This window comes from Rhea americana, unplaced genomic scaffold, assembly GCF_003343005.1.
Source record: "Rhea americana isolate MKP2758 unplaced genomic scaffold, rheAme1 scaffold_49, whole genome shotgun sequence".
Lineage (NCBI taxonomy): Eukaryota > Metazoa > Chordata > Aves > Rheiformes > Rheidae > Rhea > Rhea americana.
The window spans coordinates 4629656-4651839 of NW_028186634.1; the positions used below are offsets into that span (position 1 = coordinate 4629656).

Here is a 22184-nt window from a genome sequence, read left to right on the forward strand (position 1 = left end):
TATTCCTGATGTTAAATATGCATTGGTGGCTTTATTCTCAGTAATGTGGCAGAGATACAAGTCAGAGCATCTTGAATATTTTCAAATATTCTTGCAACAAAAAAAAGAACAAAACACTTTTGATTTGAGGATAACTGAAAACCTGTTCAGTATCTGAGTTTGATCTGTTTTTCATATCTCCTTCTGTTGACATAAATAGAAGATGACTTTTCATGAAAGATTAAGGAAACAGTCTGTGGAAGAATAAAATAGTAGTAAACAAGTAGCAAACAAGTAGTTTGAGGACACCTTTAYGATAAAAATCTAGACAGAAAAGTAGCTGCAAAAACATCACCACCTTAAATATACAAATCCAAGAAGATGAAGAGTTTTGCTTCAGAAACACCACATTTAAATAAAGCTTCTGCTTTAAATATGTAGGGTTTTTTTTTTTTTTTTTTGGAGGTTTGTTTGGTCTTTTTTTTTTCCTTGAAGGCATGCAAAATGGACAGAGCTTACTGCAATATTTTCATGCTTTAGAAACACAGAGTGTAGGCGACACACTTCAAAGTGTATTCCAAAAGTTGTTCAAAAGAAGATTTGGGTATCAATGTTCTTCCTGTTACCTAGGTTCATTTCGCAGCTCAAATTCATGAGTTGCGGGCTGAAAAAGAACTTCACACCTTAAAGGAATATTGTACAAGTCCCCAAACCTTATCTCCAAATCTGTGAAAGTTGGAGCTTTGGAGACCAATACTAACCAGGAGGCCAGTTCAAATGCCTAATAGTTTACTATATTGTTAATATAAAGTTACTTTTAGCTTATCCCTGGTATCCATTATAGCTAAATAAAAGCTGTTTAAATGATCTTCAAGGACGTACCATCAAAAGAGCATAAAGATGSTGCATCTAAGTATATCTTAAGAGACATTTCTTAGTAACATTAAGTAAGGTTGTATCACTTCCTGGCTCGAACTGCAGCATTAATACTTTCATATTAGAAATTTGCCTCTTCTAAAGCTTTTGTCCTGCATTGGTTAATTTCTGAGATTCACACATCAAAGGGCACGGAAAAAGAAGAAAAGCTTTTGCTGGGGCAAGTCCAAATAAACTGCTGACAAAAATACCTGTTTCACATACTGGTTCCACACTCAAAATTCATTGTAAGAAGTCATGCTTACAATAAATCCCCACTCATAACAGTTCCAATACAAAAAACACATTTCTTCATCAATGACTAGCCCTAAAATAAGCACTTATAAAATAGATCTGGATATATTTCTATTTTTCTTCTTCATACAAACTGTATTTGGTATGTACCTGAACATTATTTCTTTACTCTTACTTTACTATGATCAAAAGTGCACTCCATAAAATTACTATTTACCATTTTTTTTTCCTCACGGTGGTTTCTTCATTATGCTCTTACATCCATTTACCAAACCGTACTATAATAATCATCACCAGAATCCAGAGCACTTACTAAAATCAGGTTAGACTTCATCCTGTATTATATTTAATAATTTCTGATAAAGTAGAATCTCTAAATGGCTTAGCTCCTTTTTATATATTAAAACTTGCAAGTTAATTAATTAAGGCTTTCCTTTTTCCATCTACAAATAGCAGGCTTTATACAAAAGAAAACAACATACTGTATCTTAGGAGAAAATGGACCAAAAAGTCCAAAGAGGTTGCACAAAAAAAATTGAAGAGATATTAAACTGGTTTTGCCAATGCCATGCAATTTTTCAAGAGGTAGCACCAAGATAATGTACTGATACAACACTGAGTAGTCTTTACTTCAGAAACGAAACAACCAACCTTCGCAACCTCAGTGTCAGAAGAAGTCAAAATTAGCTCAGTAAGGAAGATGGCTGAGGCCAACATGCTTCTTTTGAAAAAGAATTGAGAAATGATCCTCCAAATGCTTTTGCTAAGACTCTGCATGACAGTGTCCCTGCCAGACACTGAACCACTGAAATCAGCTTTCTCCCCAAGTCTGCAAAGGTCTTTGTCAGGCATATGTTTAGAGCACACAGCTGCTCTCCCCTGCACTGGGTTCAGAAAGTAAGAACAGAGTTAAACAAATTGGAAACAGCAAAGAGTTTGCACAAATGCTTTTGCATGGCTTCTAATTGGATAATGCAAGAGCTGAAACAATGAGTTGCAGTACACAGAATATGCAAGGTTGTATGTGAAATGCCTTTCAAATATTATCATTCATCTGCATTAAGCCTTTTTTAATGAACACAACTGGAATACATCTTTTACAACATATATTGAGAATAAGCACTTCTATTGTATAAAGACAAACCACAAAAAGTTTCAGGTTTAAACACTCAAGTTTTAAAATTGCTGAGCTAAGTCAACAGAAGAAACCTGTATCAAATCTAACAATTTACATAAAAATTTCACTTTAGAAGTTATCCAAATTGATGCTTGGGGTAGGGTGGAAAGAGTGTCATGATTTACAACTGATTGGAAATTCTTAGCACCAGAAGTAGCAGCTTTAACAACACACAAACCCTTTACAAACGTGTTCAGAAAAACAAAAAAACTTGTTTTATTTCCATTAGTCCGTTTTCTTGAACTATTAGAAAACATTCCAAATTGATTTATATTCATAGGAATCAACTCCACAGATAAATTATTTCTGGATTCCCAGAACACATCCAATGACCTTGTTCAAATTTCACAATCTTGTATTCAACCCAATAGACTGTACTTGATTAGATGCACATTATCTGTCTTTATGCTCCTTCACACAGCCCTGGGTAGGACAGCTTTGTGACAACTGGATATAGAGTTATAAATTGAATAGACAACAATCTTGCTTTCCGTCTCTTTCCAAAGCCACATAAATTCTCAATTCCTTGCATATATATAAAAAAAAAAAAAGAAAGAAAGAAAAAAGAAAAGAAAGAAAAAAAAAGCCAGAAATTTCAATTCCTGAAAACTTTTAAATAATTGTCTACATTATAGCATGTAAAGAAAAAAAATCCTTACAGAAGGCTGACAATTATCTATAATAACGAGCTGAAACAAAATATGAGAATTTAAACAATAAATTGTTATGCAGTTCTGAGACAATTCAGTTCGAAGCCTTATTGAATATTATATGATTATGTTTTTCCTGTTTTACTTTTCTTTCTTTCCCCCTAGTAGTTTAGGAACTTTGTCTGACAAATAGCGGAAAAAAACAAAAACAAAAAAAAAAACTTAAGAGAAAAACTGTATTTTACTAGTAAGGACAAAGTTCTAGGAGAAACACATGTGACTGATGCATGAAGACTAAGCATCACCTCTTGTGGTAATCCAGACAAATCAGGTTTCTTCACTCAATGCCACTCCAATGTCTCAGTTTGCGGATCTTTCCGACAAGTAATTACAGCTCCTTTCAGCAGCGAAACAATCAAGCAAGTAGACAGAGATCCACAGCCTTAGCTTTTCACAAGTYTAAAAAGAACCTCAGAAGACTATCCAATCCTCTTTCATGCCATACAATTAACCTAATATAAGTAATTCCTTACAGATATTCGTCTAATATTAAAAACAAAAACATTCAAAAAATTTCATCCTAAGCAGCACGAACTCTACCTATTCAAACATTTCCTACCATTCACACTAAATCTTCTTTACTATAATATCTACCCAGTGTGTCTCGTCTTTTTTCCTCAAAGGACAAGTAGAACAGTTCATTCTTTCTCTTAGCAGTAATCTTTATTTTAATTCTTCTTTTGTCTTCTTTCTACACATTCTTTTCTGATCTATTCAACTCCAATTCTTTGGATCTTTCAGTGTTAACAATATTTTCTAACCTCTAGTGATCCTAGAACAGTCTTTGCCTTTCTTCAACAGTTTAATTTTCTTGATTCATGCTTAGCACAACATGATTCGCAATACTTGTTTGCCAAGGCAAAGGATGGGGAAATACTAACACCTCCATACTAACTTAGAAAAGGATAATCAACTGCATACAGCATGAGGAAACTCTGGAAAGTAGTAGTTGTGTATAATAAAGGATCTGGATTTCCAGACAATATCTTCATATGGAATTATTTTGGAATAATTTTCAATGCTGATTAGACTAAAGTGGAATGGGTCACTTCATATCAAATTAAGAGTTTCTTTATTCTGAATAAAGAAAATGCTCAGTTGTTTAGAAATAGATACAGCACTTTATACTCATGTCTTACATTCATCCAAGTTAACTTTCAAGCCTAAACAAACATTTTTGGCACAATACAAAGCATGTCCATAACAAGGCCAATAAGCAGTAGTAATGAATTACTGCAGGAAGTTTAGAGCTAATCTACAGATGTTCTATATGATCTATAGATGAAGGAAAATAAAGTTGGGAAAAAAAAAAGCTTGTCTGCAATTTTTGCTGCTCTGAAAATGAAATATTATGGGATTTCTGCTCTTCAACTTTGGCTCCTGGAAGATAATAGCTTATTTTCATACCACGTGTTTGGGTTTCATGTTGCTTTGCCTCTTCACTCAAGAAGATTTCTTAGTTTTTCTAAATGGACATGAAGAGTTTTCACAAACGATTACACGCTCAAACTGAGTACATCTATACAACAGAATAAACTGATGTGAAAATATTGTTACCGAAACATACTAGCCACAAAATCATATACTTCAAAAGTATTTTCACACATTCTAGGCTTGCATCCTGTAAAATTAAAGAGTACAAAGAACGCTCAGTAATCCCAGTCTCTCAGATGTCAGACAAAGGTAAGGGGAGAGAGAAAGAAAACATTTATGCAAGAGAACTCTAGAATGCCTAGCCACAGTAAGATGGGAGTGCTGAGGGCTGCAACTACAAGTCATTCTGAAGCATATGCAGGAGAGRGAACTCAAAGAGCAAAAATGATGGTACTGATATAACTCCATCATCTTAACACTATTTAAATGAATCATAATCACATTTGAATCACTATATTCAGTAAGGGTCTCCATCATATCTGTGATTATATACTTCCCCCCCCCCTTAAACAATGCCTTTTGAACAACATTTAAATAATCAAAATTTCAGGGTGTTCAGGAGAAGTAGGATCTCCTAAAGACTTTTCACAATCATAAGCTTAAAATGTCAGGATCACTCAAAGAGCATTGCAAACATTACCGTACCACAGAACTTAATTCTGCTTCTCAAGATCTCCTCTGCTTCAGTGCTAACACAAAAAAACAAACAAACAAAACTTTACAGAAATATGCACGTTGCAGGCTTTTCTCTAATTTTTAAAGTAAGCAAGATGAGAAAACCTTACAGAGATATAACATACAATGAATCAGAAAGACGTAAAACTCACGTGGTAGAGAGTATCTTAAGCAGCCAAATTTTATTTGTGGAGATAAGAAAGGTACTGTGAATGAACTTAAAAAAAAAAAGCAAGCTTATGAAAATGGCGCTTCCTGCAGAGGACTCGAGAAGAATTTAAGTTACAGTATTTTCCAGTAGCAAAAATAAAAGTAATAGGATGTACCTTAAAACACACTGATAGAAAAAAAAAAAAAAAAAAAAAAAGCTAATTCTACATCTCAATAATCTCTATTTTTCATTGTCTCCATGGAAAGTTTGAATTTTAAACTATTGTCACTTAAATACTTTAATATTTTTACCAAAAGTGTTAACTATAAGGTATTTCCTTTTCTGTTTTTAAAACAAACTGAAACTTAAAAATTGTATAAAAACATTTTTAATCACACTACTTCATAGTGCTAAGTAGTATAAAATCAAGTTTTGCTATTCACTACTTACAATCCTTAAATTTCTATATCAAATGATTTTACTCCACTAATCTACAAAATCCAGGAGCTGAAATCAAGTCAGTTCAAGCAGCGGGTTTCTAAAACAGAACATAACAATTTTATAGCACAGCAGAGACACTACTGAAAAGCTCACCACATTTATGGCACTAGAAGATTTGCACTGAAGGCTAAAATAGATTAAAGTAGTATAGATTAAGCTCATAAAATAACACTATTAAATTGGGGGTGGGGGGAAGGAGGAGAGTAGCTGTACTTTCACTATCATCTGTTTTATACTAACCATTGAAATCACCAGTACTGCAACATAATTAGAGTGAATAAAGAATACAGTGCATTCTTCTGCCCTGAACTCAGTAATATAGTTGTTCATTGAACAGTGACATATGTAATGAATCCTAGATGGCAAAAAACAATCTGAAGAGAMAGAAGAAAAACATCACACAACTAAAATCTCTATAGCTGAACAAGTGCACTAAAGGTTAAATGGATGCTGTAGACAGCCCTATATTCTGCCTCTTAAAAGCATTAATGTTGCGTAAAAATTGGCTTACAGATCAGCCAGTTAAGACTGAAGCATTTAAAGATTAACCCCCTTAAAACTTTAAGCACTTCAGGCCTTAACTGGCTGATCTGCAACCCAGTTTGTCTCCCCTTACACCATATTTAAAATACTAACAAATAAAATGTTCAAGGGTCGTATTTTTCCTATAAAAGATGCATTACACAAAAGTGTTAAAAGAAGAATATCACTAAATGATTATCATTTGAATTCTAAGAATATTGGTTTTGTAGGMGTATCTAATTTTTCTGGAAGATTGAACTTTGAGACTCTCCAAAGTGTTAGGCATTCACTACCCGAAAATCTGGCTTATCTTAAAATGTCCTGAGTTGATTAACAGCAGGTCTGTTTTTCAACACAACTCAGAAGACAAATCAGTTACTATTAGTTACTATTTCTTTTTGACAGCCTCCTTCGCCCCTCATGCCACTGGGAAGCTCTAACAGCAGTGTACATTCATTCAAGATCTCAGAGGCATTGCTTTCATTCATAACATCTGTACCTCACCATGAAGTAGAAATTTCTACAGGATGATGTTGTTTCTTGTCAAAAGATTGGTATCTATTATCATTTTAAATACTGTTTAAATAATAAATATATTTTGAAAATACATAAATACCATGCCTTACACTATTTTTTTTTTCATTTCCCAAATCTTAGTAGATATGTTAGTAGAAATCTGGGACATGGATCCAGTATTTCATAAAATACATACTTCATGTATATTCAAGAGTTCATATCTGAAGCTGTGCAGAAATGCTGAGATCAACAAAGATAAAGCTAGACCAAGGCATAATATGCTCATTCCAATACCACCAGCTCCTGAAACTGTTTAGGTACGTGAAAACTTCAGCTTTTCATGCCTTCTCCTTTCTGCTTCTTTCTTCTTAATAGCAAAAATAAACTAGATGTGCAACTGAAGCAATCCCATTTGTCCAAACCTATATAGGTTACTCGAATTCTCAGTAAGTATTAAATACTCTGTTCCTGTTAAGCATTTTGTGATTCCTCAACCATCAACAATTCAAACAGATACTCAATTAAATGGCTAGTATGGCTATACAATAAGGCTAAAGGGATTACTCCTACCATCAAACTTCTCTCTGTCTAGGAAGAAGCAAGCTTCATGCCAGTTCTCAAAGGGATGCGCATACCCTCTCTTCACGCTACTATTAACCTTGGAAGGAACAACAAATAACTTAAGTCTCGAGTTTAAGTTAAAAGACAAACCATTGTGGATATACAGTGGAAAAACTTGGGAAATTCAACTGAATTTGATTTCAAACAGTTGGCACAACCTAGCTTGTCCTTGGCAAAGGAGAGTATAGCAGATAATGACAAGAGAAGCATTCAGAAGTCAGGTAAATTAAATTATTTAAATCAAAAAAGGCACTTGACATCTACTTCAGAAAATTCTCATGAATGTAACATTCACATATGTGACTTCCCCTACAGGTCCATACACACAGAAATGCAGAATGGTTAAGAAAAAGGAGCCTGTCCTTAGAAGGAAAACTAACGTCGGTAAACACTCTCCATTTTCTAAAGGATTCTGCGCTTCAATTCAAACTATGCTAGCAGAATATGAGTTACAACGAATGAATTATAGTATGTTTAGCACTCTGCAGGTTTTTTTCCAATGCAACAGATTTAGCATTGCCACAGGTAAGTTATCTGCTTACAGAGGGTTTCTTATATTTTTTTTTCCTTTCCTAAATTAAAAAGAAATGGAATAGGCTTTTCAAAGGCATAAAGAAAAATATTTCTGTCAAATCTCATCTTTAACAACATGCTGAGTTTCACTCAAATAAGTCTAATTATTAAGGTAATATGGAGTTACAAGAAATGTTACTCAGTATTCTTTCCTATGAAAACATGGTCACAGAAAAATGTCTCCTAGTATCCGTGTATGCTTTCTACAAAGGATTGTATTAACTCTTTTTACTTAAATTACAAAATGTAATTCTAAACTGTAATTATTTGGATGAGTGATTAGCTTGTCTAGAAATGTATGTTTATTTTTATATTTGTGTATACTTGAAATGAAAATTATAGATTCATGACAATACTACTAGTGCCATTACTACAGGTTATACTGGGTGTTTTTTTCCCTGTCACTAGCTGCATAAACACATGGTATCCAGTTTAAATGCAGAAAAGGAATTTATTTCTTTTTGTCAGCCCAATAAACATTAACATTCCAATTCAGAGTAATGCAGATGACACGTGGTTCAGCTAAGTTAGCCCACAAATGAAATGAACATACAGAATGAATTACATACCACAGCTCCCTCCTTTGATGAGTAATTAATTATGACATCTAGAAAGGTTTTCAGCAGAATTTAAATTATAAGTTTAAAGAAAATGCAGAAATATGCAAAGCTAGCTCTTTCTAGCAACACACTCCCTCAAAAATTCTTTCTACAAGTGAAAACAAGAAGGTTTGATCATTCTACGATTTCCTAATATTAAACCTCTAAATATTATTAGATCTCTTTCCTGATTTTAAAGGATTATTTTTAAATTTAAATTGTATCTTTATAAAGCTGAAGTAACTTCTCTGATGCATACTATGGAAAAGAACATGTTTATTTAAAACAGTATGGGGGGAAACTATCAGATCTGTATAACTGCAGGCTCTTGAAAACTGATAACCTAAATCTTTTTCTGAGCCCAATACTTTCTTAGCTTTAAGAATTAGTATAAACCTCTCTTTGTTCCTTAAGTCAGCTCATTTCAATGAAACTTGAGAAACTTCTGTTTGTCAGTAAACTGATAATGCTCAGATTGAGAGGCTAAAATTAAAAAAAAAAAAAAAAAAGTTTCCAATTATGCCTTTTGAATAGCCCACAAAAGGTTCTAGCAAACCAAAGAGCATCTTGCTGCTTTTGAAGTAATGAAGTCAGTATGTATGATACATAATATTAACAACTCTCATACCTTATTCTCAATTGTATCAGAACAATCATCACAACAACCAGAAACAAATGTCAGGAGCCTTATTAGCTACTGTAATAATAAATAATAAAAAAACACTCAGATATGTTTCATAGGAATTTGCAGGCTGCCCACYAATCAAACTTTCTGCATTCGGTTATGAACAATACAAAGTTCAAAGTTACAAACCCATTACAGAAACGGCAAAAGCACAGAACGTAAGATGAACAAAAGTCTCTTCAGGTAAATTGATGGGATGTAGATGAGTCAGTTCTAAAAAGATCCACTGACCAAGGCCTACTGACAGCATCATGGTTTTGTTCACTTACCACTGGCAAACAGAAGATACACAATTTATTCCTTCAGCAAAACAAATTCATACAGTTCAATATGATTTCACAAGATGTATTTCTGTTGAATTTTGGACAATATGTTGATGTCGTAACTTACATGTACGTTAAACAAAACCAGAACATACCTAACACTACATAGACAAAAACAGAAACGGTTTATGTGCAGAATATACATAGAATATGATATGTAAAATTCAGATTGTAATTACATTTTATAATGACCAAATTCTCTACATATCTGCGTCAAATAAATAAAACTGCAAGTGCAGTCAAGGGTACAAATGAAAAGCTGAAACAAATGACACCAAATCTCCTTGATAAGCTGTTCTCAAATGATTCTTTTCACTCAGCTAAGTGCAAGTCCATTAGGTACAGTTCTTCCAATGTAAGCTCATTCTCAAAACTACGCTCAAAGGCAAAAGGTATTGTTTGCAGTGTTATTATTATTGAACTTAGAACTAGCTGCACAGCTCTATTCTCTATATCATCTTCATTCAGGTCTCAAAATCCAGCCACGTGGAGTCAAACGTATCTAGCTACATGGAGTCAAGCCCAGAAGACTTGGGAGGAAGAAGCAAACGTCAGCTTTTGTCTATTTGTTTTTCTGGCTGGAGTTTGGACGAACTGCATTTCTACACACTGTGGGGCATTTTCCAAAGTATTAAAATTTGGATGAGGGTTCTATAAGGTATTGGTCTTTGCCAGTGCTGAAGATCTTTGAACTTTGTTTCATAAAATATCATTAAAAACATGAATGGAAAAGTACTATCAGTTCATGTCATCTGTTACTTCCCAGAGTGAGTTCTCATTCAACAGATAGTATTTGGCCAAATAACTTGACATCCAAATGTCAATATTCACAGGCAAATAATACACTTTATAGAACACTGCATTTCAATATTAGCTCAGATCTTCACATTTCTTTTAGACTAGTAAAAATTAGATCTGATGAAAATCTACCAGAATACTACCTTCACTTTCCCAGCTTTGTGTTCACCTGTAGAAGAATTCAATAAGTTTCAATTAACACATGAAAATAACAAATGCTTATAGTGGTACCAGAGTTCTTATTTCTGTTGTTTGGCTGCATTAAATGGGTAGTGACCAGGGAGCGGTGAACATGTAGGAGAGGTAATATTCAGCTCAGATATATGTTCATTTCTGTTCATGTCTCAATATAGATTACAAATTAAATAAATGGATCAAATAGTGTACAGCAACAGAAACAAGAAAACCCACTCCTTTCAATCCAGTCACTAGTCATGAAAAAATTTGACCTTTTTCTTCCTTCACGAGAAACAGTGGACAGAGCTTTTCAAATGCAACCCGTCTTTTTTTCATTTCTTCCATCAGGGAAACAATATAATTCCCTAAAGAATCTTCACTCAGAGAAATGCACGTAAGACATTTGTTAACTCAAAACTAAAGTGCTGTTAATTTATAAGAATGTCTATTTTAATTCCCATGTATATTCCTGTCAGCTGTTGTAGCCTTACCTTTCTCCTTTTTTCTCTCCTACGTTTGCCTCTTACACACTTAATGATATTAACGTTGCCCTTTAAATGACAACCAGAAAACGATAGATGGTTTTTCTCCTTTTCTTTCCATCAATTAATATTGATTCATGTTACTCATCCAAAAACTTGAAAATACCATCCTGCCAAAACCTGATTTTCATGAGTGATTTACTTTATTATATTATCTTTGTAATGTCTCTAATTAACTAAAAATGTTATTACCATGTTTGGAAAATGAACCTAAATTGGAGTAATATTAAAGACTAAAAGTTGAATTAAGGATATCTGTTTATCTAAATAGCCAGATTTCACTTTAGGTTTAGTTTAAATTCTCAGTGGTTTTGCATAATGAGTCATTTGAGAACTAATATAAAAGCAGTGTTTTGTTCAACCAGGAAAAAGGAAAATCTTCCTTTAGAAAAGTGTTTCTTCTAACACTAACATCCCACAATTAAATAAAATGAGAAATAATATTTAGGTACAGATACATTACTTAAGTAGCTTCACTGCTTTAAGAACACCTGTGATGATTTATTTCAAAATAAAATTTGAAATCAGTCACTTTTTTTGTTTTAATAGTAAGAAAGATTTGCATAACAAAATAAATCTTAGTATAGCTCAAATGTTAAACTCTTGCAGTTGTTTAAGGCAAAAAAAAAAACAAAAACAAAAAAAAAAAAACAAGCCATCGAGTTCAACCCAAGASTGTTTAAAGTTAATAGAACTAGAGAAGAGCCAGCTAAGGAATGACAGTAGACTACCCTGAAAAAAACAAAAAAACAACAGTAGTCATCAAGCACATGCTGGCTAGGCATGTAGTAAGTAGAGAAATACCAGCAACATCAAGCAGCAATTGCTATATATAGTGGTATAATTTTGTAAGAATAGTAGAAATACTTAAGAGAAAGCAGGAGCTTCCATTGTTTCCACACAGCACTTCATTGCCAAATGCAGTATTATGCAACTATACCGCAAACATTGTAACTACCCATCATGTGCATCAGAAATAACGCTTGACTAGTAATTAATGTATGACATCCCCCAAAACATTAGATGCACGCTTGACTGATATGAAGAAATGAAAACCACAGGCTGTTGAAGGAAACGAGCAACTAGTCGCGTACACCAGCACATAGTAAACTATATAAACCTCCGTAGATGAGGGAGCAAACTGGCAAGTGTTCATTGCCAAGAGCACTTCTCTTTCACTGAAGACAACATCTGGCCAACAGCATGTTCTGACTTAACAAGTGAGTGAGGTGAACACTGACTGAAAGCTATCTTACCAAAAAAAATTTACTGTTTGGTGTACCTTTATAATAAATGTAGTAAAGAATCATAGTGTCTTTGTCCTCTACAGCTGGTTTTTGCCTTGTAGTAGAAAAGACTTCTATTGCAACACTTCCTAGAGGCCATCTTCTTCTTTGGCTCATCCGGTCCCAGAAGTCCTCAAGTTCAAGGCAGTAAGAGTGTCATTGATTTCTCAGAAACCTAATTTGCTGAGTATGACCAAAGTATTCTATTTCTCTGTAAGATTTTCAGGGTCATACACCTAACAAATCTGGATGCATAAGAAATACCTATTTCTTGTATCTCACAATATGAGACTAAGGAAGGGAAAGAAGTGGTATTTAATGAATTATAAGAGGAGGCATTTAAAATACATCATTATGTACTTGTCTTGTTTAGTGTACTGTTTTCATAAGCACCATTATACTGTATCTCAAAGACAATACAGGATAAAGATTGACCATTTCAATCTAGCCAGTTCATCATTTTGTTATTTTAAATTGTTATTTGTATATAACATACAAATACATATTTGTTTTTATTTGAATACGGCAATGATAAGTCACCCAGGAGCTGAACGATGTTTCCAAAAATATAATCAACTATAACTTAATGATGCAAATAAACATTTATTTCAAATACACCATTTCTAACTTTGCAGCAGTTACCTTCTCTATTCTAGGAACTTAACAGATTAGGAATGGACAAAGCATTCTTAGGTTAGCCAAAATATTACTTAAAGCTATTATCTACCCCCTAATTTATGTAATTTCTATACATGCCGTGTTAGGTTAGATAATAAGATTACTGCATGAAAGTCAATTCACCTTGCAACTACATGCAAAAGAAATTCTAAGAATTACATAGTGTAACACAAACTTACCAACTCTATTCCCTGTGGAAAAGGAGTGTCTTCCCAGTCCTTCTGAGGAAATCTTTGTATTATTTTACCCAAACCTTCTGCTGGGCCTGGTGAAAGATAAATTTAATTACTGAAAGATAAAATTCAATTACTTACAGGACAAAATACTAGAGTTTAGAATGCCATAAGTTTCAGAGAGCATAATATACCTAATATTGGGAATTTTTTTAACCACAAGAAATTATTCTGAATAGAGTCTTTAAATGTGTTCTGCAGGTCACATAATAAATACAGTCTTAATATTCTCTAGCACTAACACAGAACAACCATACTAAATGGAGCTGCAAGTTGTACCCAGTCTATGCCTGCCAAGTGTGTTTTCAACATGATATATGATTTTTGGTAATTCTAGTCTCTCTCTACAAAAGGCATAAATTAAAAATGAATATAGCGGATATCCTAATAGTTAAAAAAAAAAAAAAAGTCAAACATTTTTCAAAAGTAGTCTAAAAGAAACAGTTTATAAATTAAAAGTTTACAAAGTTATTCAGGACATTTCAGTGCCTTGCTAGGAGCCCTGGACTACTTTCTTGAACACAAATCACAAAAGTGATTTTCTGCACTGAAAAGCATAGAAAAGAACTGTTAATTTCCTGTAATTTCTCCAATCCAAACACACAGTGCTAGAGAAAGCCCTTCAGAAATATAATCTAACTTCTGYGATTGCCACAAACATTAAACTGTAGTGCTCTATCTTCTTGAATGCTATGGGAACATATCTACAAATACGAATTCATTCTTTCTTCATCCTGGAACTGTTGAAGTCTCAGTCTTAATCTTAAGAACCTTAACCTTTTACTGAATCTTAGCTCTGGGATACACAAGACACTTTTCCTGTAGGAAAAGGCAAGATTTATGCAAGAGAAGAAAGTAACCTCTCTATTTATCTTACAAATATACCAAATGGCTTTAAAAATATATATATATTCTTGTTTTCTGAAGAAAATTGTTTTAAGAGGAATGCATATTTGATGTGCACACTGAAGACTTATCTCACATTCTATATACATTTTAAATTCGAGCAAAGAAGACTTCTATGATAATTATAGATTCATCAGTTCTCTTGGATGCTTTAAATGGCATTTCACAGGTAAGCAAACATAAATCAAATAAATAAAGATTCACAAGCTTGCAGGTCAGTTGCTGGGTAGAGAAGAGAGGTTCAAGCTCCTGTGCTTTTCCATTACCTGCACTGAGGGAAAAAAAAAAAAAAAAGTAGCAGACCCGAGCAGTTACACCTTCTATATGGTGRCTTCCAGCTAGGTAATCAGCATTGCATTCAAACTGGCCAAGCAGCACACACAGAACTTTACCACAATAGTATTTGCATTCCCTTTCTTAGTAAATGTATCACAGAAGAAACAGAGTGGAGAGGAAGCAAAGTGCAATTTTTTCAAATAGATAAAAGTTTATGGTTTCAAAGAAAAATTATATATTTTTTAAATTATACATTATAAATCATATTCAATATTTACGAAATCAGGTTTCATCAAACTATAAATCAAGTTTCCTGAACAGTAAGGCTGAAACTTACAATCATATAAAATCTATTTTAATAGTTTTAATAATCTATGTATCATCCTTTCTCTAAAGTCATACTATGAAACTTTGAGATTAAATATTTAAGTTTTAAATATTTTCTTGTGAAATTCTCACGGCTATCCTTAGTTGTGATAAACAGTACAAATTCTATATTAATAGTAGGGGTCCATATATGTTGCATCCTCTGCAGACACCCAAGCAGCAGCAATTAATACATTATTTTACTGGCTATACTATATAAACAATACTCAGTCTGATACAGCTCAAGTYTACTATATAAAGCAATTCATAAATCAATTCTATGGTGGAAAAAAAAGTACGGTCTCTTTAAGCTTCCTGCTAATTTACATTTTGAGTCTGCTTCTGTCTTTTAAAATCTGTATTAAACTTCAAAAAGTGCTTAGGTATGATGATAAGATAACCTACTAAGAGCTGTTTTTTCCATTTTATGTATTTTTACAGTTAAGATTCTATGAGTTTCTCCTGGAAATAATTTGTCAGCAAGTGTTTTTGGTATAATGGTTACATAAACTACGGAGAGAAAATTCCAAACAGCAATCTTACCCCCCAAAATAGTACAAACTGGTTTTGATTATAAATCTGTATTACTGCAAGCAAGCAGGACAGCATACTGAAAAAATGCAATCAGACTAAGTTAACTAGAAAGTGCAAGTGATAGTAAGAGAGAGCTATTTAAAAGCTGAAGGAGACATAGTATCTAGTGCGAATCTGCAGAGGTGCTGAGACAGCAAAGAGTTAGTATGTGCCAGAGATCAAGAAACAAACATACATAGCTACAAATTTTGTAAGGAAAGGCAGTTACACACCTACTAGCTTGTAAGGGCTAGATATGCTCACCAGTCACTAACTTGTTTAAGGCTAAGCATTGMCTCATGTACCCTTTCTTACAGCAATGCCTTCTACCAAGTTATCACTCCTCTTTCCTCAACTTCATCTCAACTGCTGTCCAAAATTATAAACTGGACAGGATTTCCCATCCGCTTCCTCCTAAACAGGTCTCAGAAGATCAGAGTCATGCCGCTTCTCCTCTGAAGAAGACAAACACTATTGTATTCCTTCCTTCTTCTACAGGCATCCAGGCATCATTTCTTCCTCCCACAAAAAAACAAACAGAATAGCTGTATTTTCAACTAGGTATGCCAGCGACTGATACGCAATTTGTGGCTAGCGTGTAGTACGTAGTCCACTCTCCTCAACTTTCACATTGGGTATCCCACTTACAGAGAACTCCTCTTTTCTCTCATTCCTTTACATAGTCCCTGACTTAACAGCCTCCATTACTTTCTCCTTCAGTTTGAGAGGGATGTTCCTTCACTGCGAAAGTGTTAGAACTTCTTCCTTTGTAGAAYAAGTCTCAAATTACTATGTTATCTGCTCTTCTTAAATCATATTTTTGTCAAATCACTTCTTCCTCTTGTTCTGATGGCAGTTAGGCAGAGCAAGGAACAGACAGCAAACAACACAAGCAAGACAGTAATAGCACAAACACTCGCCAAAGAAAGCAGAACTCCTGGCTGCGAGGCCAATAACAAGAAATGCCAAAATGACTGAGGCGAACAGAGATACTTCTTGGAAAAGAGTTATCAAACAATTACAGCACCAAAAAGCATTAAGTCTCTGCTATGCACAGTCTCTCTGTGGGAACACAGGTGACATTCACTTTTTGACTCTAAAGTCACTCGATTTCTGAGAAGTCTGAAGAACGTGTGACCTCAGACAAAACAGGCTTCTTCTGTAAATAAGAAAMTCCAGGAAAGCTGCTCAAAGACTTTCTTGTTCTCCTCCACATGTTTTAAAGGCATCGATTATTCTGTTTCTCTTCTTACTACACTACTGGAAAGATGCTCCTACACTACAGTATAGGGTCTTATAACATCACTCCAAATCTTAAAACATGCTATTTTTTATGACATAACTGTAATAGTCTCCTTTATGTCAAAAGGGTATCACTCTTTTTAGGTTGCTTTCCTTGGAAGGCCACTAGCGCTGGCCAACTGTGTTAAAAGAGTTTGTTGTATGTAATCCCATATTGCTTTTATGAATGGCTAGGAACCTCAGCAGGAATTGACCTGAAAGGAGTTTACCTCTGAAAAAATTTTGAAAGCCAAGTTCTACCTTGTAGGTTGCCTGGACTTGTACTTATTTTATCTCTGGAGTCAAAGGGAATAATTCCAAAACAACTAACAATTAAAGTTTCATTTGCTATGAAGATAGCCTGACATCATTATACAGAATGTAAAATGTTCTAAACACTATTTAGAAAAATACATATATACTTTTCTTCTGCACATCTATTATTCTTYTCTTAAAATCTCAAGTAAAGCCAAGAAAGACAAAAGGTTATCAAATAATTAAATCTGAATGAAAGATAATTTTAAGAGCTCCACTCTAAAATGAGAGGATTTAATTGACTGAGTTGACTGAACGAGAAGATTTAAAAGTGAATTCCATCTCATAGAACAAAAGTCAGGAGTACTTCAGTGTTAAAAAAAAATATCTTGCTACTTGCTTACCTTCAAAGTTTTCAAATTTTAATTGCAATACCAAATAGTTTTGCAAGTGATCTCTGAAGGCCCTAGACCAAAAAAAATTATCAGGTAAAAGTCTTGWTTACATATTCCTTGCTCATCATTTTATTCTGACCACTAACAAGCTCTTTTAAGACTATAATTTAAAGATCTTTCTGTATTTATTTCTGATACCCACTCCTATAGCAAAAAGCATCACTGGTCAGCCAAAGAATAAATTTAGAACAAAAAACATGAAATGTACACACAGTATTTCCCTAAATAGGCATTCTTTTCCTTAAAATAACAGCATTTTAACCAAACCCACAAAAAAATAYAGACTAAACCCTAAACTACAATTTGTTCTTCCATTCAACATACAAATGCAAACTGTTCAAATTTTGAAGAGGAGTCAATTTGGTTTGTAGTAAACCAAGTCCCATGCTGGCTCTACAAACACACAGATCATGCATTTTTTGACATACTAAGTTCATACTAGAACCTTAAATTTCCACTGTGACCACAGTTATCTATCAAAGCCTTGATAAGCCAGTGCTCAGTATTTCCTGCAAAAAAGCTATTCTGTGCTTACTTAAAACACTCTCTTCTCCCTATCCCCCAAATGAGCCTTGTACAAAGAAAGGTATACAAGGAATCAGAACGTCTACAATGAACAAATAGATGCTTTTGTCCATCCTGGAGGAAAGCAGCTTTAACAGAAGATAATTAAGAAAGCGTCAGAGAAGCATTCTTCAGGATTTTTCCTGCTTGTTTTCTTTTCTCTCTCTGCCTCTTGGCAGTTTCTTTCTGCTGCTTCTTGCTTCCCTCCCATTTTCTTCTGCTCCAGCATGGCACCTCTGCAAGCTCCAGGCCTCTGGGGATGGCCCGTGATCCCCACAAAGGTGTGCCGTCTCTGGCGTGGAGCATCTTCTTCCCAGATCACGTGCCCAACAGTATCCCCTTCCAGGCCTCTCCTCTGCCTCCCTTTTGGTCCCTCCTCCTGCCTGACTGAGCTTTGGGCGCRCTCTGGGGCTTGAGAGGGGCTTTTGGAACCAGCTGGAAGTGGTTGCAGCTGGTCCAGGGCGGTTGCCCTCTTCTCCCCCAGGCTGCCCCCGCAGCTGGCAAAGCTGCCCTTTCTGCTCCGTGCAGTTCGTTACTGCCCGCTTGCCTAGCTTAGAAGTCATTATTTGCAATACACTCTTGAAGAAGAAGTACCTGGCATCTGCTCAAGTGCACCTGATTTGGTATTCAAGCTTTTTAAAAAAATTAGAGAAGAAAATCCTTTTACAAGAAGACTTAAAATCTCTCAAAAAAAAAAATAGTAAGTAAGCAATCAAAGTTAAAGCCCACAGCAATTAAGATGAATCATCAAAGAATCCTTTCCTGAAATACAAAGAAAGATCAAAGTCAGAAAAAAGATTCTATAGAASGATAGATGAAGGATAAATCATAAAAATGTCCCAATTTACAGGAAGTGGGAGGGAGGAGAGGGAAGACGAGTGAATAGTTCTGTGTAAGATGCAAGCATCAGAAGAAGGCATTTCCCATCAGATGTGAATAAAAAAGAAAAGCAACACTGTTAATCCTGCCACAGAACAGTCCTGTGATAAAGATTTACAAATCTACTTATAGTGTGTAAAATCTAACTATTTCATATGGCTACATTTAAACTGTATTCATTAGAGACAGACAGGAAACCATTTTCCTATGCCACCACAATTTGTTGGGTTTTTCTTTCTTTCTTTTTTTTTTTTTTTTTAAATTAAAGGATGATTCTGTCCTCTCAAATCACAGCAAGTCTTCAAAATCTCAGATTTGTACATTTGCAGTTGCAAAGTGATATCCAGTACAATAAAATATTCACAAAGTTTACAATGGTACTCCTCCAAACTTCCACAAGTCTAATAACAATCTGACACAGAAGCAAAAAGATAGGCAGATTCTATCTCATGAGCTTTGCTCCTCTACATGGATGCAAATATAAAGTAATTCACTTAATGCTACTATCCAAGATCAAAATCTGTGCAAGACAACACAATAGCTGTACTTCCATGCAATTTAACATAGTACATTTGCTAACTTTATTTTAAATACTTCAGTGTAACTTCTGTTGATCTTGGTTACTCTCTTTCTCAGATCCATCTAGACAGATAACATTAGTATTGCTGTAAGTGCCCAAATCCCACATGCTTTTTCAGTCAGCAACCTTATCTGCCTTCAGCTGACTTAATAAAAGTCATTCATCTATCAGCAGAGCAATTATATCTGAAAATATCAGATTATTCAAGAGGTGGCTGCAACTCTACACCCAAGTGATTTTACATTTTCAACTGTTACAGCACAAGGCMGAAATAGAAAAAAAAAATTACTAAGATCATGGCATTTCAACAATAGTTAAAATCTATTTCAATATGTGCTTCTGGCAACTTTCCAAAAATACCAAGGCCATGTACCAAATGTTAACTTATCAAAACAGTTTTCATTTCCATTTTTCTATTGTTTAGATTACAATAGTGTATTTTAATGCTTTTTCAAACGTGTGCTTTCTAATTCTTATGATCAAGTATTTGAAAACAAGTTTAATAATGCATTTTTTTTAAATGTACAGGAATCTCTTTAAAATGCTTAACAAAATGTAAGGACCTCAAAGAACAAATCTGAAAGAGACAGAGAGCCCAGAGAGAGAGAGAGATCAGACAGAGCATGTGCACATGTCCATGTATGCACACACACGTGTGCATGTACACTTATATGAATGATTTAGCCTTTCCTGTGGATACCTATGCCTTCTGTATGCATTTGGATGTACCCACTGGACTCCCATATAATGCATACAGTTACTCCAGTTCTGCATGAACCAAAGCCACTACATCAGGATGTCTTCAAAAGTACATACACTGACATAGTTACAAACTGAAATTTCCTATTCTATTATATTGCATACTTCASTTGGTTAAACTAGAGAAGGAAGCATCTGGGTAACCCTGCCTAGGTCTAGTCTTTTTTGCTTTCACCAGATTGCAGTACAACCTCCTCATTTACTACCTGCCAATTGCTTTACAGATCTCTAAACTATAAAGATTCCAGAAGTCTAGCTGTTCCCCAGCCCCTTTACTTAGAGAGACAGGAAGAGCTAGCAGTCATTAATATAGACACCTTCTGTTTATACTGTAAAATAGGYTATTCCAGTATTAACTTTTCAGATAGTCAAAATCAACAAGGATGAGCTTAGTATCATCTATATAAAAGACTTCTGTCTGTTGATAGCCTCAAGTAATAAGCAAGCAAGCCACACAAATCATCCTGGTGGAAACCCTACAGCTGGCATTGCTCCCTGAATTCAATTACACAGTATTCCCTGCCCCTCGCAAACTACAGAAACACAGAAGCACTATCCACATCACTCAGACTACAAATTAYTTAACATAGAATACATGTTTGTGAGCCTAGGAATGCATTCCACGTAAAGCAGCAATTGTCTTCCTTACTCTAAAAGATGCCTGGCAATAACAAGAATTCAAAAAATATATTACCGACACCACCATTGCTACTAGAACTATTAAACACTCCTACTGTTCCTTTCATAAAGTTTCCTACCAAAGCAAAACTATTTCTACACCTTAGACGTGTGTAAGCTTAGCTTGCCTTTTTTTTTTTTTTTTTGAATAAAATGTCATAATGTGGGTACAACAATTGGGAAGACATCAGACCAGTTTTGAAAGCAGTGATTTTACACCTACATCACTGAATTATAATTTAATTTCCATGAAAGAAATCAGTTAAAAAAAAATACTCTACTAGTATCTTTATCTTCAGGATTATTTAAATCTTTCAAGAATCAGAACCAACCATATGGTAAAATGCACCTCAGATTTTTAGAGAACCTTTAATTCTTGTGCCTGTACAATATATATACATACTGAATTTGTCCGAGATCAATTTTAGCCTTTAAGAACACTGAATCAGCAGTCTATACTGCAAGCTACTACAGAAGAAGCAATTTTTCCTCCYCAACTAACCCCTTCTAATCTGCCCTCTTTCTCCTTCCCCTCTTCCCATCTTTTTCTTTAAACATTAAGAACATGCAACACATTAAAATTCTGGCATAATTCACTGGTTTCTGAACCCTAGTCCCCTAAACTCCCTTCTTATATAAATCTTTCYCCATGAAAGGTCACATGCCATCTCTAGCTTGCCCTTGAAATTCCAGAAGCGAGCGGTTAATGCAACTTACATTCCAAATTAATGAGAACTATGATAAACTCTGTCTTTTTACTTACAAGCTCCTGATAAAAATACATTTAAGTATTCTTAATCATACATGCAAAACTTTGGATATAAGCATTTTGGTGATTTGTAAAGAAAAACAAAAAAAAAAAAAAAGAAACTATCATTCTGAGGTCTGCACATAAACACTACAGATCCCAGTGTAACCACTTTAGTAATTATGCCATGCAACACTTCAATTAGACTATAATTACAAAACCTACATGTAAAGTTAATAAATCAGTTTGAGTATTCAAAGGTACAACTTTACATGTTCAAAGATAGAAACTTCCTGTCAGTTTGAAAGATACACAGATGCAGGTGGCCAAGTACAGTACTACTTTTTCATCTTCTCAAAACAGTACCTAGTATGTTGACTAAAACCATCTGTGAAGCAAAATCCTTTCCTTATCAAAATTCTTAAAGAGATTTGAAATAGTAGAAATTATAAATATTTGTAATCTAACAGAATATTAACAATAATGCAAACTAGAAATTACTTGAATCAGATTG

The 22184-nt window shown here is 34.3% G+C and overlaps 1 protein-coding gene across 4 annotated transcripts in view; it reads right to left on the bottom strand.

The window, feature by feature from the left end:
• The window catches only part of SBF2 (SET binding factor 2), a 271467-nt gene that overhangs the window by 203634 nt on the left and 45649 nt on the right, over window positions 1–22184 (bottom strand). For all 4 annotated transcript variants that reach the window (XM_085317208.1, XM_085317207.1, XM_085317206.1 and 1 more), the window contains one exon: window positions 13297–13382. In XM_085317208.1, coding sequence (XP_085173334.1) covers window positions 13297–13382 — 86 coding nt within the window. The remainder of the gene's footprint in view (window positions 1–13296; window positions 13383–22184) is intronic.